The 18,818-nt window shown below is 33.8% G+C and overlaps 2 protein-coding genes across 2 annotated transcripts; both read left to right on the top strand.

Moving 5' to 3' along the window:
• The first annotated feature begins 12,723 nt into the window (after positions 1–12,723).
• Positions 12,724–14,097, top strand: LOC135134503 (collagenase-like). Its single transcript, XM_064063204.1, has 6 exons — positions 12,724–12,861; positions 13,083–13,233; positions 13,287–13,444; positions 13,511–13,597; positions 13,656–13,801; positions 13,857–14,097. The coding sequence occupies exons 1-6, from the start codon at positions 12,762–12,764 to the stop codon at positions 14,016–14,018; spliced, it is 804 nt and encodes a 267-aa protein (XP_063919274.1). The 5' UTR covers positions 12,724–12,761; the 3' UTR covers positions 14,019–14,097.
• A 1,733-nt stretch (positions 14,098–15,830) lies between these two features.
• Positions 15,831–17,077, top strand: LOC135133992 (collagenase-like). Its single transcript, XM_064062560.1, has 6 exons — positions 15,831–15,930; positions 16,147–16,297; positions 16,348–16,505; positions 16,563–16,649; positions 16,712–16,860; positions 16,916–17,077. The coding sequence occupies exons 1-6, from the start codon at positions 15,831–15,833 to the stop codon at positions 17,075–17,077; spliced, it is 807 nt and encodes a 268-aa protein (XP_063918630.1).
• Positions 17,078–18,818: the final 1,741 nt, after the last annotated feature.

Below are 18,818 nucleotides of genomic sequence, written 5' to 3'. Positions count from 1 at the left end.
TGCTTTATTTAGAGGAAACTTCCGTATTTCACAAAATTCTGTAAACTGCTTCCAAATTGAATCTTGCGTTCTTGCAGTGTTTCGGTACTGACTTTCTTTCACTGCATTTCGAATTTCAAACACAGTCTTGTTACCAAATCTTGCTCCCATGATTAAGAAAATCAACCAGCAGCGCACACAAAATTTGATGTTTAGAAATTTATTTACGTTTTGCCTTGTTGTTTTGTTACTATTTAGACTAGGTAGGTATGGTTACTCAACTACTACGCTAACTATAAATTATGTGAATTATTGTCCCTAAAAAGTAATTAAAATTTTCTCTTTGGATTGTCAAGCCGAATACAACTCGTGTGATTTTCATCGCAACAGCTACTCGGTAATTTGTGTCACAAATTTTGTCGGAAAAAGTCAGACCGCTTGTTATATTATGTTTGAAAAATTTCTGAAAGTGAATCGTCATGTACCCCTCCTGAAATAAAAGAGGCTGCACCAAGCATGGAAGAACAGCTACTTCCAGAAAAATAAAAAAAAATCTGTACCTGAAGGTATATTCAGAATTTAAAGACTGGTGCTTGGAAAAAAAATGGAGCAACGTCTGAAAATATGCTTATAGTCTATTTCCAAAAATAGACCAAGGCAAAAAAGACATCCACATTATGGGCAACGTATTCAATGGTCAAATCCACAATTTCTCTAGAAGAAAACATATATGATCGAAAATTATCCTAGACTTATGCCATTTCTCAAGCGGAAAATGCAGGTTACAAAGCTAAAAGATCTTTTATGTTTTCACAAGAAGAAATCACTCGATTTTTAACTGAAGCTCCTGATAAAGATTTTGTATCAAAAAAGGCACTTCTTGCTTATAATTGTCATCAATATTTACAAATCATTTCATAGGTAATTTGTGTTATGGGAGACATTATAGTTAAGGAGGATTTTGCAAAGTGTTTAATCACACCGAAGGCTAGACACAACCCGTTGGGAAAGCTGTAGACTGCAGTTTCGATCTTGTTTCCGTCCACTGCAGTGCACTGGTTGGTTTCCCCCAAATAGCGCGAAAGTACGACCTTTCGGCAAGCGGGGTAAACACATAGGTCGCCACACTATCATTTCACTAACACAAGGAGGATATTATCATTGTGAATATACCAACCAGCAAAAATGGAGCGTCGTGAAAATTTGTTGTGATGGAACCTCTGTGGACTGAGATAATTCGAAAGTACATTTCAAAAAGGTCTACCCCTGACATGCCAAAATTATTAGATTGGTTTTCGTGGGGATAAACCTAAAAGACAAAATATTGGTCATAATACAATCAGCAAAACTACAAATACTATAGCGAAATTCCTTGTATTAAAAAACCCAGAGCAATACACAGGGCACTCATTCCGCCGTACTTTCGCGACAATTTTGATTGAAAAAGGTATCGACCTTTATCGTTAAAGCGACACGGGGGATGGAAATCCTCGAACGTAGCAGAACGATACATCGACGACTCGATTTCCAATAAAAAATCGCTAAAATGGTCCAAGCTCATCTACGACGAATCAAGTCAAACCAAACTATGAGGCAGTTTCACTCCCGTCAACTTCATTTTCACTCCCATCAACTTCAGTTTCATTCCGTCCACTTCTCGCGATCCAGAGCACGAATTTTTTAATAGCTCCACGGTAGACACACCTGCAACCAGTTTTTCTAATTCAAATACAAATACAGGGACTGCTGGTATCAATATGACGTGCCACAATTGCACCATTAATTATTATTTTAATAAGAATTACGTTTTTCCTTATTGTTAATATTGTTGTAATATTTTAGTGAATACATTATTTTAGTATCACTAATTTATTCTTAACTAGACCCAGAATAATCAATTCAGGGTTTGGAAATCATTTCACGGTATAATTTAAAGCAAATTTTCCAAAATGATCGTTTTCAGGTTATGTCTCAATTTTTCTGACAGTTCCCACATTAGGTGGCCCACTTTACGTTTACATTATTGACCAGGGTGATCACAATTTTTCAAATTGCAGACCTCTAGACAAGTCGACAATTAGCCATTGTAAATACTACTAGAGGAAGAAAAAAAATTATCGTCCAATAGATACATCAGGTAGCTTTGATAAATATTTGAAAAAGTTGTGTACAATGTTATACACAGTACACCTCAGATCGATTTTTAGTTTTAGTGACTCAGTTTACTTAGAAAACCTGGATAAAAATAGTCATTCAAGTTGTTCTGACCTTATTTATTTCTGAGAATAGGTTTTGTCTTTTACAATGGTTATTGTGTATCCTTCCTTAACAGTATCTTCAGTAATCTGGAAAAGGCTACTCCTAAAGCCATTGAGACAATATGGAATCAAACACGGTTTGCTTCTACACGCTATGTAGATTAATAGATCGCTCTAAATTCATAAATATTTTCAATTATAATATAACAAGTGATATGATTATTATCGATAATATTTCGAGTGAAACCGAGCTGCAGATTCAACGAGTGCGAAGCACGAGTTGAATCTGCTGCTTCGGTTTCACGAGCCATATCTTCGATTATTAATCATATCACGAGTTATATTCAACATGAGAATATAATAAATGAACACATTTTTTGATAATAGAATTGATTTCGTCGTTTTGAGCTTGCCCCCAACGTTGGCAAGCCATAAAAGACAAAAAAAATTATGAAATTCTAAAATTTGTCAATTTGACAGTTTTTAAATTTAGGTAGCAACAGACCACAATAAGGCAATAAAATTATTATCGCTGTGATAGACATGTAACTAAGGGCTTGAACAAATTCTATTGGAAGAAATGGGGTCATGTGATACATGAATTATATTCTCAGTACACTAAGTCGAACGATCCGTATCTTCGGTATTAACTGCCAGTTTCAGAGTTATTTTTAATGAACACTTTAATTGCAGTTTTTGCTTACTGAAAAATGTTCTAGCCAACTCTGACAGAAAACGAATTAACGTATCTTCACGTATAACTGATGAAATAACTCAACTGTCGATCAACTGTGAATTCTATAGTTACTTATGCAACGTGTTTCAAAATGATTTTCATCTAGTCCGCTATGACTGCAGATTTTCATTAAGGGAAAGATAGGGGTCGAAGCGATTTCAAAGCTAACTAGATGAAAATCATTTTGAAACACCCTTTATATGAATGATTATACGAGTAGGTATCAAATCAATAAAGATGAAGTGGATTGAACGGTAATAGCATATTAAGTCCCCAGGACTAAGTAACTTTGGGCAGTAAGTTAGATAATATATATTAATTGCTCTATAAAAATTAATTGTTAATCATTGATGTTAACAACAGCCACTGTATAAATAAAATTATCTCTCATTGTATGATGCATTTCAATACTTTCTTGGTATAGTGGAAACAGTTTCCGCCTATATCGAACGACGAACTTTGTAAGACCTTGCCAAAAGCAATCCAACAAATAGCTCTACATATGTTTTTCATTAATCTATATTAATAAAAATGAATCGCCGAAATGTATGTACGCCCATAACTTCAGAACGACTGCACCGAATTGGACGATTCTTTTTTTTACGTGTTCCTTATCGTCAGGAGAAGGTTTATACTGTAGTCGGTTTTTTAGTAAAACCAATTTTTAATCTTCGAACGAGCGGTTTTATTAAAATTCTGTTTAGATACCGTCGTGTCCCGTACTGCTTCCTCCTCACTGCTGCCATCTAGTTGTAGCGCCAAATTTGAAATTTTAAATGTAGGTGACCACAATTCGGCCAATCCTGACATTATGATCGTCCCGATCATATACACAAAGTAAAACATAAGGTACATAACATAATAAGTGACAGAAAACATAAGGTGCTTAAACTTCAGTCACACAAACATCATAAGTTACACAAAGTAAAACATAAGGTACGTAACATAATAAGTGACAGAAAACATAAGGTGCTTAAAACTTCAGTCACACAAACATCATAAGTTAGTGAAACATAAAATGTTAAAAACATAAGTCACATAAATCCAATACATAATATAACGCCTAAATAACATAATGATAAGACGCACATAAGTATCTAAAGTACATAAATCACATAAGTAATTAGGACACATAAAAATCATAAGGGTATTAGAGATGGATTAGAAAACCCAATCGCTTAAAAGACGGCTTAAAAGACGAACATGTTAGCGTCAAAACTAGAACGAGGTGGAAACAAAACTTAGAAACACAACATTATGAAATAATGAACAAATGAAACTAATCTCTTTGTAACTTATTGAAGCCAAAGCTTCATATTCTCAGAACAACATACTCCCTCAAATGGGATTTGCGTTACTTGGAAACCTTCAACGTCTGTAATCCAATAACGATCATTGCCTAATGACTTCTTGATTTCGTAGGGACCACGATACCTAGGTAAAAGTTTTTTATTAATACCTGGTGTAACATCTATGTTTTTTATCATCACATAATCACCGACATTGTACGGTTTAGGAGGTCTATGTTTTTGGTCATACATGCGCTTATTGTATGCTTGTAACTTTTCATTCTGAGACTGAGCCTTTTCTCGAACCTCGGCTAAGTCATCTTCTTTTTCAGCTTCAGCGCCCAATGAATTTCTTAAAGGATCGCTAGGATCGTTTTGACTAATACCGAACAATAAAACGGATGGAGAATTACCAGTGGATCTACAAAACGAATTGTTAATAGCAAATTCAACTGTTCCCAAAGCTTTCTCCCACTTATTTGTTAAAATAGCCAATTTTGACAACATTGGTGTTAAGTCTCGATTGATTCTTTCGATCTGACCGTTTGATTTTGGTGACCCCGTCGCGACTTTAATATGCTGAGTCATATGTTCTTGAACAAACTTTTCGAACTCATTAGAGGTAAAACAGGATCCCCGATCGGATACAATACGTAATGGTACACTATAGTGCCTAAAATAATTTTCTAACTGATTGATTACTTCACAAGTTTTGGTGCTCTTGACTGCATACAGTTTTACGAATTTAGGGAAACAATCAATGATCTCAAAAATATATCTTTTACCTGTCAAAGTTTTTTCTAATGGACCATAATGGTCAATATGTATGGTGACAAAGGGTTTATTTCCCTTAGGGATATTGTGTTACTCACTCGGCACAGCGCCACCAATTGGTGAAAAGGTGATACATTTCAAACAATTTCGAACATGATTTTTCACTTTTTCTTTAATACCAGGAAACCAATAGCTGCGTTTTAGATACTCCATAGTTTTGTCCACGCCAACGTGACCGAAATTATCATGACACATAGTTAAGATCTGACTTTCCATCAACGAAGGAACGTAAAATAAAAGCTTTCCTTTGCTCTTTCTATACACTAGTCCATTCCTAAGTTCAAATTTTGTACTTTCGCGGATTTCGAGTTCAGACTTAACCTTTTGAATACTCGAATCTAAATTTTGAGAAATAGCTAAATTTTGTTCCAGTGTATTTTCCTCTAGTACTAAAATATTGTTGGCTCGACTTAAAGCATCAACATGGATCATCCGTGTTCCCGGACGATGTTGCAATTCTTAGTCATAATTTTGTAAGAATAGTGCCCACCTAGAAATTCGAACATTAATATCTTTTTTATTCAGAGTAAGCCTAAAACTATCACAGTCTGTGACAATCGTAAAATGTATACCGAAGAGATATATATGAAATCGTTTAATAGCATAAATAGCGGCTAAACATTCCAATTCAAAGCTGTGATATTTAGATTCGGTTTCGGTCGTCCTACGACTGAAATAAAAAACAGGATGAAACTTTCCCGACGACTGTTTTTGAAGTAAAATAGCTCCAAACCCAGATGTGCATGCATCGCAGTGCAACTCTGTTTGGGTATGCGGATCATACACAGCTAAAAGAGGATAAGAAGCTAATTGATTTTTTACTTGTTCAAAGGATTCAAGTTCTTTTTCACCAAACCGAAACTCAACATTCTTTTTTAACAAGTCATATAAAGGTTTTGTAAGGACGGAAAACCCATTTATAAATTTTCGAAAATAACTAGCAATACCAACAAACCTATGAACTTCCTTAGCATTTGTAGGAATTGGATACTGCAAAATTGCTTCGACATTTTTCGGATCAGGTCTGATGCCATCATTGTTTACTAGATATCCTAAATAAGAAATTTCAAACATAAGAAAAGCACATTTATCAATTCGAAAAAGCAAATTGTGTTGGGAGGCTGCACCAAATACTTCTTTCAAAATATCTAAATGTTCTTCGTAACTGTTGGTCGCTATTAGAATGTCGTCTAAGTACAAAATAATTTTGTTTGCTCGAATTAATTTATTGAAAACTAAATTAATAAATCTGTTAAAAACTCTTGGGGCATTAGTTAACCCAAAAGGCATTCTAAGATATTCAAATTGCCCTGAAGGTGTGATAAAACTAGTAAATTTAATCGACGATTCTGCTACACGAACACGATGGAAATCATCCTTAAGATCAAGGGTCGTAAAATATCTTTTGTTTCGAAGTCGATCCAGATTGTCTTCTATCAAAGGAGTAGGAAAGTTGTCTTTAATAGTAATTTTGTTTAATTCGCGATAATCAACGCAAAGCCTTAAATCACCTGTCTTTTTTCTTACCAGTACAATTGGACTACAGTAATCAGAGCTACTAGGTCTAATAATGCCTCGTTCTAATAGATCATCTAACATGTTTTGTAATTTTTCTTTTTCAGAAAAGGATAAACGCCGTGGTCTAAAAGAGATTGGTTGATTATTCTTAACACGAATGTTCATTTCGTAATTACAATCAATCTTTGGCGAGTCATTACATAAATAAAAATTATCATACAATTCCAAAACTTCCACTTTTTTATCATAATCTAAACAAGGATTGATCTGTACTTCTTTGTTACTTTTTATTTCTTCACCTACCTTAAAATCGACATGTAAAATTTCGTCAAAGTTATTTACTTTCTCAAATTCGTTTGAAATAATTTTTAAATGATCTCCTAACGTAAACGTGAAACCCTTGGTATTGAGAAAATCTCTACCTAATATAGCGTTAAAGGACATGGTGCTATTAGGAACTACATAGAATTTTATGGGTAAAACAGTTTCATTAACAAATACTTCCGTGTTAAAAATACCCAAAATATCAAGCTTCGATCCATTCACACCCACGAAATTTAAATTTGGATTTAGACCTTCATTGAAATTATTTTCGGTGACATACCGAACTTTTACAACTGAAATTGGGCTACCTGTATCGATTAATGAATTCAAATTATAGCTACGTTCGGTTTGACAATCATCTTTAACATTAATCTTAACGTTTACCATATAGGGATCTTGTGTCTCGGTTGATATCACATTGGTGGTGTTGTCTTCCTTTTTCTTCCCTGGACAATTCCTCTTCTGATGTTCCTTTGAATCGCAATTGTAACAGGAACCCTTTTCCCTCACCGGAATTGGACAATTTGAGGCGAAATGGCCCACACCATTACAATTATAGCATCTTCTAATTATGTTCTGATTTGGAGGGGGTTTACTACTGCCCTTCGCTCCTACAGACCCCGGAGAATAAGTTCCTTTGTTTTCGTTATGCTTTCGGAAACGTTGACCAACAGATTGAGTCGAAGGTGTACGGGTCTTTCTAATCTTCTCATAAACTTCAATTTTTTTCTTTAAGTCGACATAAGTTTTAGCTTCATACAACAAAAATTTGTGTTCAGGATCATCGTTGATACCTTGAATGACATATTCGATTACTGACTCCTCTTCAATTTGACCCTTTGAAGCGAGTTCACGCATCTTCAACAAGTATTCCTGGAGAGATTCTTCTTTTTTCATTTTTCTATTATTCAGCATGCGATGCAGTTCAGAAGTGCTCACCTTCTTGGAAAATTCACTCAATAACCTGCGTTTCAAGTCCTTCCATGTACCCAAATTCCTCTGACTTTGGATAAATAACTTAGCAAGCCCAGTTAATGATTTCTTCGCAAAAACTAGTCGTTGCAGTTCCGACCACTTCATAAGTTTAGCGATGTCTTCAAAGTCTGCGACCCAAGTCTCGATTGCATAATTGTCATCACCACTAAAAGTGCGTACGGAATCTTCGATGTCTCTGAAAGACATGGTGAACGTAGGGACTGCTGCCGCGCCTGCTCGACCATCATCACTGTCTACCGGATCATCTTCGTCGTCCTCGTCTTCACTCTCTTGTTCTTGAACAACTCTTTCTTGTGTAAACAGATCAAAATCAGTCAACACTGAACAAATTCTCTCGGCCACTTCTTGGTGAGTACCTGCACAATTCAACCCCAGTAGAAGGCCGACTCCACAAAGTTCTGCGATCGTAAAATTCTGCACTACCTCATCCACTTTCTCATTGCAGTCATTTGATGCGATCTCAAAAGGGAAACCCGTCCATTGACACAGCTTCTTTCTGTTCAACCGACTACCGTCGTCAAAGGCAAGGCCGTATAGCGTACGTACCGATGCATAAGGACCATTCTTAATAGCGTCGTCACACAACTCCACTTCTTGGAGGGTTCTTGCCATCTTCTCCTTTTATGAAAAACGTGATGAGTTGACATAACCTCACATTTCCCACGTGCTTGACTCTTCTACCATTTATCCGTGTAACTATTCCATGAATCAGCACTTCACAAACACAAATCGGACATTGGTCATTCCGATGTTAAGGTCGTTCATCCCACTCCTGAAATTGTAGTCGGTTTTTTAGTAAAACTAATTTTTAATCTTCGAACGAGCGGTTTTATTAAAATTCTGTTTAGATACCGTCGTGTCCCGTACTGCTTCCTCCTCACTGCTGCCATCTAGTTGTAGCGCCAAATTTGAAATTTTAAATGTAGGTGACCACAATATGTAAGAATATTTATAAAAAATGAGACGGCTAAAAGATAAAAAAAATTTTAAAAATTTTGCACGGGAATCGCCACTTGAAATGAATTTGAATAGTTGGCCATTCCTGACGGATCTGTCGCCTGCTGACGTGTCACACAAAACTATTTCTTCCGTGCGATTGTGAAAAGTATTATTGCATTTCAAGTCGTTGTTTGTTTTTTCGTAACAAAAAACGTCGTTTATTTCAAGAAAAGTGTTCGTTAAAGTGAATTCAGTTACGCATTGCGAAAGTTTCTTATTAATTTTGATCTGCCATTCTATTTACCTATGTTCACTTTGTTGGTTTCGACAAAACCTCAAACTTTACCGTTATTCGAGGATTTGATTTGAAGTTTTCAGTATTTTAAAATTCTCAAGACAAAATTTACAGATTTGATTGAAAATGTGAAAATAATTCTGTGTCGTTTATTGAAGTTCATTACAATGCCGAGAAGACGACAAGCTGACATAGGTCCACGAAGTCAATCAAATGTGCGACGAACTACCTCAGGTGCAAACCGCAATGATTTATTTCATGGGTAATTCGGATATGGAAGTTGATCAGCGTTGTGCTCATAATCAACATAATCAAACATTGAAGCGAGACATTGGGTGGTATGAATAAAACTGAGTAGATACTCATATTCGAAGTACGAAGTACCTACTGCATTATTACTCTTATATACCTGAGCATCTACTCTATGTACTGAGTACCTACTTGGGAACATTGTATCTCCCCGGACATTGAACATCTACGCGTTTTGTGAGCATTTAATCTCAAAATGAGCATCGCCGTGGCAAATAACTGAGCTGTCTGTAAAGCAGCTTAGAAAATGAGTAAGATCATTGTAAGAGTGAATTTTGACTAAACATGGCAACTTTCATGAACGTGGAGCGTCGTCAAAAGGTGCATTCAGTTTGAAAAACACATTAGGAGCGGGAATATCGAAAACTTTTCAGGTAATTAACTTTTATTTATTGTGCAGTGCGTTCTTTCTACAACTGGCCATAGAGATTCACATCTCAAGGTGTCTACCCCATACTAACTTATATTTTGGTGACTCGATTTTTGTTTTAATGGTTGAAGACTGGCACTGTTTTCCGTCTTTGTTGTATCGAGATGCTACTTGAGCATCAACTGTTACCTACTGAAGTATTAGCATCATCTAGAAAAATTAGAAATATTTTGATTTGATATTCGAGTAGATACTTCGTATTTCGAGTATGAGCATCCACTGAGTTTTATTTATATCAACCATTGTCAAAAAATTGATCGAACGTTGTTTCGACAGAACTTCCTTCCCACCAAAAGTATAATGAAACATATTCAGCATTTTCGAGTTGAGTCTTTTCTTCACACAATTTTGTGATGACCTAATCAACATGTACGATCAACACGTATACCATCTTGGATTGGTGCAGTGTGATACTAAAAATAACTGTACTGTATTCCCAAAATTATCTGCGAAAATCGAGTGAGCCATTCGATCAAGTTTTTGGGGGGAATAAATAAATATTCTTAACAATTTACCATGCTTACAATAACTTTAAAACGTCTGCAAGATCTCAAAGTATTCATTTCTGCAACTCTTGAGTTATTCTCTAAAATAAATTGACTGATCCATACATTTTTTTGAGTCACTGTAAAAGCAAATCTAAAAAATATTAATGCAATGATAAATTACGAAAATATACTGATGATATTTTGCACATTTTGGATAGGATTTATTCGGCAAAATCTTGGGATGACGTCATCAAATTTTTGGGCTTGATAAACAGATATATTTTGATTAAAAATCTACCATGTCAAACAGTAACTTCCAAACGTCTGCAATATTTCAAAATTCAGTTTTGCAATTCTTGATTCAATCAATAAAATAAATTGACTCAATGATTAATTTTTTTGAGACACTCCCTATAAGCAAAACTAAAAAATTGGCCTAAAGAGCTTAGACAGTACTTCCCTCGCTGTCGGAAACGTGACGACTGCATGTCTATTATGTTTTTTTTCGCAGTAGATTTCATTTTTTTTTGAGTCACCCGGTATATTCAAATTCTAAAAATATGAATGGAATGATAAATTACAAGTACAGACTCATCATATTTTGTGTATCTTAGATAGGATTTATTCGGCAAACTTTTGAGCTGACGTCATCAGTTTTTTGTAGAAGATAACCAAATATATTTTGACTAAAAATAGTAATAAATCCATTCATTAATTTTTTTGGGTCACCCTGTCAAAAACTATGAATGGAATGATAAATCACAAGAAAAGACTCATCATACATTTTAGATAGGATTTATTTAGCAAAATTTTGTGGTGACGTTATAAATTTTTTAGGGGGGATGAGCAAATACATTTTGATCAAAAACTTACCATGCTTATGATAACTTTAAAACACCTTCAAGATTTCAAAGCATTCAGTTTTGTAGTTCCTGAGTAAATCAATAAAATAAATTTACGCATTCATTAATTTTTTTGAGTCACCCTGTATATGCAAATCCAAAAAATATGAATGGAGTGATAAATTACAAGTACAGACTCATCATATTTTGTACAGTTTAGATAGGATTTATTCGGCAAACTTTAGAGCTGACGTCATCAATTTTTTGGAGGGGATAACCAAATATATTTTGAGTAAAGATTTATGATGCTCTTTATAGCCTTAAAACATCTGCAACATTTCAAAACATTCGGATTAGCAGATTCAATTAAATTGCAAAAATGTTGTTTTATAATTTTGATTTTTTTTCCAAAAATCTGGACGTTTCGGGTAAAAACTCAATTCGGAGTCGTAAACTACATGTTTAGGACTATATTATTTTATACAATTTAAAACCCATTTACTATGTACAATTTTGAAGTGACGTCATCACATTAGTGGTGGTGATGATTAGACAAATTTTGGTTAGCGTTTTACTACCATCTACATGATATTCCTAATATAACTACAAAATTTCACAACAATCGGTCCAGTACTTTCGGAGATTATCTGTCTAATAAAAATCCGGGACGGCAGACAGACGGACAGACGGACGGACAGACCGACAGACAGACGGAAATGGGAGACCTATTTCTTCGTCTTCTAGGGGTCATGAAAGATCGAGAAAACGTAAAAGTAGAGAGTCGGCCGACGGTCTCGATTACAATACTTCCTTTGCTTACGCTCGGGAAGTAAAAACATGAATGGAATGCTAAATCACAAGTATAGTCTCATCCTATTTTGGACATTTTAGATAGGATTCATTTGGCAAAATTTTGGGCTGACTTCATCAATTTTTTGGAGGGGATAAGTAAATATATTTTGAATAAAAATTTATTATGCCTATCATATGTTTAAAACATCTGCAAGTTTTCAAAGCATTCGGTTTTGCAGATTCAAAATTAAATTGTAGGTGAAACGAAGTTCACCGGGTCAGCTAGTTAACCAATAAATTTGAATCTCTTCTAGTAATAATAAAGCATATCTAAAAAAAGAAAGCAAATGCCTAGTGAATTAAATAGTTGCAATGGAAAATAACGAAAAACATGAGAATGAAATCAGTTTATGTCTAGATATGCATTTTTTTAAGTCACTTCAAACATATGAAAACAAGTAAAATAATAAAATCGTAACTTGGAGTAGTTCTAAATTAGAATTAAGAGTACTGTTCGTTAAACTCAAACAAAATGTTATCGTAGAGAAGTACCCACTTTGACAACAACTTCTCCTATTCATCCAATTGATCTAAATATAGAATGTAGAGAAAATTATCTATAACAATGACTAACCTAAAAAGGTAGATTATATTGTTTTAAATTTTAAAAAGTAACAAGCTTGTAACGTAAATAAGGACGCGATAATGTCAAAAATTTAGTAATAGCTCAAAATGTTGCAATATATGTTTTACTTCTCTTTTTATGCTTTGCTGGTGGAGTCTTCACCCCTTCAAAGTGGTGTGTCCCAAAACATAGCCTTCCATGAAGCAAGTAAGTTTCGGTTGTAATACCGAATTTTGTTTATTTGGCCTGACTGCGAATTTTAAAATTCAGATTGAAAGAATTTATTCGAAATATGTAACCACTTCACATTGATTTTTTTGACTAAAAACATTTCTTATAGTGTAAATGAAAATAAATGTTAAAGCGTTTGTAGTCGTTTTGTAAAAGTTGACACTGAACACAAAATTCTTGAAAAAATTACTTTTCAGATGGCCGGATTCTGAATGGAGAGAATGCAACTTTAGGACAGTTTCCTTGGAATGTAGGTCTACTTACGACTCAAACAGATTCTGCAACGTGGTGTGGCGGTGCTATTATTAGCGAAGATTGGGTACTGACAGTCGCACATTGCGTAGATAGGTAAAATTTTAAATACAAGGAATTAAATTTGTCAAAAGTAATACTACTTTCAGAGCAGTGATTACTTACGTCTATGTTGGAGCTGTAGATACTAGTCTACTTGCTGAAATGGTGTTTGCAGATGTATTTATTGTACATGAAGACTACAATGCCACCACTCTTGCTAACGACATTGCTCTTGTTCAGCTTAGAATAGGACTAGTATTCAGCGGTAAAGTACTAAACATATTATTTTACTCGGACTTTGTACCCCAAGGTAACTATTATGTTCTTTTAGATATTATAGCACCAGTTGCTTTGGCTTCTAATCCTCTTGAGGCTGGAGTGGATATAACAGTGAGTGGTTGGGGCCAAAGTTCTGACGGTAAAATGAAGGAGTTATGTGTATGGACATAATTAATTTTGTTACTGAGTAATTTTAGATGATTTTCTAAGTGTTCAATTTTTACGTTTTGCTGCCCTAACTACTATTGAAAATAGCGAATGTAGTCAAATTTACAGGGATGCTATACTTGACGAAATGGTGTGTACTTCGGCAGGTACCGACCCATTTAAAGGTCCTTGTCCTGTAAGTATAACCGGTTTGTTATTTGAATTATGAAGGAAATAATTTACATTTCAAGGGAGATAGTGGTGCACCAGCAGTAATAAATCCTGAATCTGATCCAGTTCTTGTAGCTCTTACAATATTTATTAGTGATACGGGATGTGAAATGGGACATCCTGCTGGATATACAAGAGTTGATTATTATAGAGACTGGATTAAAGAAAACAGTGGTGTATAATACTTATTATATAAGACTTAAGGTATATTAGAAAGGATATCTGTTCGAGAAAATTATTATTAAAAAAGGTTATTTTGAAGTTTTTGTTGTAGTTATTATATTTTGGTTAAGATATTGACTCATGTCAGTACTCTTTCCTATATCATTAAGTTACGGCTCTGGTCATTATGGTCGACTGTGTGTTGGATGATAGATGCAGACATCTTGGATTCAAATAATGTTTTTCTCATAAGATGTTCAGGTTAGAAAATTGCTTAAAAATAGTTTGTACGGCCAATACAACAAATTGAACGATACATGTCGTCAGTTTTAGACCACGATTTTGTCAGTTTCAGTTTATTTTTAGTGAACTGCAGTTTTTCCTTAGTTAATGTCTAAGAAACAAGCGTAACACATGTTCATAGATCATTGACGAGATTAGTCAATTGTCGATCAACTGCGAGGCTTATACCCCCCATCTATCAATACAAGTGATGTTTATGTTGAACGGTTATATCATACCAAAAAGATGAGGCATCAAAAGTTTGTAAGAAATGCTAAAATCAATTGTAACAGTAATCGCATATTAAATGTCAAAGACAATAGAAGTAGGGACATTTGAGATATCATTAAAACTAAATCAACAAAATTGTGATAACATTAACTCGCCTTAATGGGCTCGGATGTCGTGTATCATGACAGTATGACTTTTGAATTTTTTTTTGTGTAGAAATTGTTTTAAGTTTTTATAATTGGAAAGAGGGAAAGCAGAAAATAATATTTACATACTAATTGAAATGGTATAACTCAGTGCAGTCTTAAAAATATATAATAATCTAATAACCGATGACTCGTATCACTTCAAGCAAAAAATTTTGAATCAGACATTTTTTAAACTGAAATAAAAATGGAATCGTACATTTTACAACAATTGGAGACAATTGTCATATATAGGCTTATAAGTGAGGATGTGTTTCACCCATTCAAAACGTTTTATTCCCAAAAGTATTCTTCCATATAATATTATATCATAACACCTGGGGCCTGTTGCACAGTTACTTACAAATCTACTAATATATACACAAATTGCAATTTACAAGACTAATATTGTTAGACTTGTAAGTATTGTGCAACAGACCCCAGTCATCGATTTAATGCGTCCAATTTTTAAATAGTTAGAAATATACATATGTACCTATTTTGGTGCGCATGTTCTGTCTCTAATGTCATGTGTACCGAGAGGGCTTTAAGTGACTTTCGATTTTTTTGTGTGTAGATATACCATACAATATCGAATTTTCTAGCACTTTATCGTAATTCTCTTTGTTTGAAACTTTTTTAGCACATTTATCTTAGCAAGTGTTTTGTTGATTTTATATAAGTAATCTTCAAAATTATTAGCAGAACAAGGAAATTATTTGAACCTTCCACATTCGAAAAGGGAAAGGATAGAAAATGATTAATATTTATTTTAATAAATGAAATGATATAAATCAGTGTAGAAAATATATAATAATAATTTAATATTCAAAATGACTCGCATTAATCAAAGCCAAAATTTTTGCAAGTGTTAAGTGAATCACATGTTTTTAAACTGAAAAAAATTACAGATAAAGGTATCATACTTGTTACATTAAGTACCTTCTGTTGACGACAACTTATGTTTATTTATCCAAACTAGCTTCACCCAGAAATAGAATATAGGTATAATAATTATCTGTATAAATAAGTAATATAAAAATGTAGATTATATTGTTTTAAATTACAAAAAAAAGCAGTAACAGGCCTATAAATAATGATACCATCATATCTAAAATATAGTTAACTTTCAAAATGTTGCGATATACATTTTATCTCTGCTTTTGGGTTTTGCTGGCTGATACTTCATCCCTTCAAAACGCTGTATCACCAAAAATAGTCTTCCATGAAGCAAGTAAGTTTTATGTTGTAAACTTTATTGAATTTTCTGTCGCCATAATTTTGAATTTAGAATTCAACAAAAGTCAATAAAAAATAAACTGTTATATCACGATTGTTGTTCTTCTGCCAAAAGTACTTTTTTGGTAGCAACATTTGATCTGTTAAATTATGAAATTCCAGTGTTCTCCACAAAATGATTACAAAATTCCTGACAATAATAATATTTCAGATGACAGAATTCTTAATGGGGAAAATGCAACATTAGGACAGTTTCCTTGGCAGGTAGCCATACTTAGTACTACCAACGACTCTGCAACGTGGTGCAGTGGCAGTTTGATTAGCGAGGATTGGGTACTAACGGCCGCACATTGTGTTGATGGGTAATAAATTAAAAGGAAAAATTAGGTTTATTAAAAGTTAAATACTCTAGAGCCATCGTTGCTGACGTTTACGTAGGAGGTGTAGACCTAGATGACGTAGCCGCATTGGTGCTAGCTGACGAATTTGTTGTACATGAAGACTACGATGCCTCTACTCTTGCCAACGACATTGCTCTTGTGCAGCTTAGAACAGGATTGGCATTTAGCGGTAGATTACCAACATGACTATACTAGAAATACAAAAGTCACTAATAAATGTTTTTAGACATCATAGCACCAATTGCTTTGGCCTCTGATCCCCTCGACGCTGGAGTGAACATAACAGTCAGTGGGTTTGGGCAAACTTCTGACGGTAATGCGACAAGATCTACTTGTATACGTTTATGAATATTTATTTATACTGGTTGATTTTAGATGATATTGAGAGTATTGAGTTTTTACACTTCATTACCGTCACTACTATTGAAAATACAGAATGCAGTGACATTTACGAAGACGTTGTTATACTTGAAGAAATGGTGTGTGCCTCAGCCGGAACTGATCCTTTTAAAAGTCCTTGCCCGGTAAGTGCAAACAGTTTTTTGTTAAAATGACGAAAAATGTGTTTTATGTTTAAAGGGAGATAGTGGTGCACCTGGAGTAATAAATCTCGATTCTGATCCGTTTCTTGTAGCTATAACGATTTTTAGTAGTGATACGGGATGTGAAAGCGGATATCCTTCTGGATATACAAGAGTTGATCATTTCAGAGACTGGATTCAAGAAAACAGCGGTGTATAAGATTTACTAATATAACCGTCTAAATAAAATGTATTCAAATGTGATAATAATTAGGTACCTCTCTTTTGTTAGGAACAGTTACCAATAAAGTTATTTGCAAGTTTTTTGATGCTGCATGCTGATTGTTAATTTTCTCGTTTGCTTCCACACATTTTCGGAACAATTTTCTTAATATCTAAAGATTATTGTATCTATTGTTAAAAAATTGGTCGAAGATTATTTCGACAGTATTGTATTCCCAAATTTTCGGGGAAAATGGAGTGAGGCGTTCCTGATTTAATCAGTAAAATAAATTGACCCATTCATTAATTTTTTGAGTCACTTTGTAAAAGCAATTCTAGAAAATATTAATAAAATTCGGCTAAATTTCTAAATGACGATGACGTCTTCATTTTTTTGGGGGCATAATTAGATATATTTTGATTAAAAATTTACTATGCTTACGATTACTTTAAAACGTCTGCAAAATTTCAAATCATTCAGTTTTGTAGATTTAATGTTAAATTGGGAAACGTTTATATGTTTCGATTTCTTTCCCAAAAATCTGGATGTCTCGGGTAAAAACTCAACCCAATAAATAATAATACATTTGTGTCCAAATAGAAAACTGTTGTTGACTCTGAAGAATATGTAAAAAATCTACTATTATTCACGATCTTCATTTCAAGTTAACAAGAGAAAAATGCGAAAATTAATTCGAAAATAATAATTTCTGCTCAAAGCGACAAGATACTGTTAAGAAACACAATCCCTCTTCAAGAAAAGATATTCTAACAACACTTACGAGAATAAACAAATACACAAGTTACCACATTTGCTTCTCTTGGTAAAAGTTATTAATAAGGTTATTTGCAAATTCTTGACATCTTTTTGTATAGGATTGTCATTAGTCAAAGTATTTAATTTTCAGAAACTTAATATGACCACATACAATATATCTTGTTCGTTTCTGATACGCTATCTCTTTCATCTTTAAAAAAACTGGGAATATTTTCGGGTACATTTATCTTAATTCTCTTTGTTTATGGTTGAATTTAGATTTTTTGGCACTTATCTTAGAAGTTTTTGTTGATTTTATATCCTTTTCAAAAGTGTTGTCAGAAAACTGAACTTATTTTAGGCTTCTACTTAAAAAAATGCTATCTTTAAGTTGCAGGGTGAAAAATGGGAAACTGTTTTTTTAAATAAAATAACAAAAGGAAATTATAAGAATAGTGGAACTTAATTTTGATACGAATATAATTGATGACTTCATGAACAGTAATACACACATTTTCGAAGAATATATTTAAGAACCGATGTTTCAAAATGTTAAAATGTTTTATTTATTTATTTATTTATTTTTTTATTTAATTACGTCTCCCAACAGGCACGGAGATCCAATTAAAACACATTTAAAACTTGCAAATACTTACTAGGTCTTGGTCACAGAACTGTGTTGAAGAAATTCATGGTCGAGTGAAAATTGTTCGCTAAATAAAATTAAACTTTTATTCACAATCAGAAGGTGAGCGATTCACAAATACACTATACACTTTTCAATGGGTCGAAGAAGCCTGAAAAAGATCAGTAATGAACGTAGCGGTCAGAAATGAAACCATTTGCGACCTGTGAGGGCGCCACGGTCGATTTAAACTATAAATGTCAAGTTAAAGTATCTAGAGCTAATTTAATAAAATGTCAATCCTGCAGCGCCTACCCGGTATTAATATTTTACCTAAATAAACCATAATACTACCGA

This window comes from Zophobas morio, unplaced genomic scaffold (genome assembly GCF_036711695.1).
Source record: "Zophobas morio isolate AGI-343-1 ecotype UQ-CSIRO unplaced genomic scaffold, CSIRO_AGI_Zmor_V1 ptg000023l, whole genome shotgun sequence".
Taxonomy (NCBI): domain Eukaryota; kingdom Metazoa; phylum Arthropoda; class Insecta; order Coleoptera; family Tenebrionidae; genus Zophobas; species Zophobas morio.
Note: the sequence above shows the minus strand (reverse complement) of the source record. Positions and strands in the feature narration are given on the sequence as shown.

Excerpts from the sequence above, each read along its gene's own strand:
- LOC135134503 (XM_064063204.1), top strand. The coding sequence starts at position 12,762 with ATGTTGCAATATATGTTTTACTTCTCTTTTTATGCTTTGCTGGTGGAG. Across the intron at positions 13,234-13,286 it reads GTCGCACATTGCGTAGATAG|AGCAGTGATTACTTACGTCT; the intron begins GTAAAATTTTAA and ends TACTACTTTCAG. Across the intron at positions 13,598-13,655 it reads TTGGGGCCAAAGTTCTGACG|ATGATTTTCTAAGTGTTCAA; the intron begins GTAAAATGAAGG and ends GAGTAATTTTAG.
- LOC135133992 (XM_064062560.1), top strand. The coding sequence starts at position 15,831 with ATGTTGCGATATACATTTTATCTCTGCTTTTGGGTTTTGCTGGCTGAT. Across the intron at positions 16,506-16,562 it reads AACAGGATTGGCATTTAGCG|ACATCATAGCACCAATTGCT; the intron begins GTAGATTACCAA and ends AAATGTTTTTAG. Across the intron at positions 16,650-16,711 it reads GTTTGGGCAAACTTCTGACG|ATGATATTGAGAGTATTGAG; the intron begins GTAATGCGACAA and ends GGTTGATTTTAG.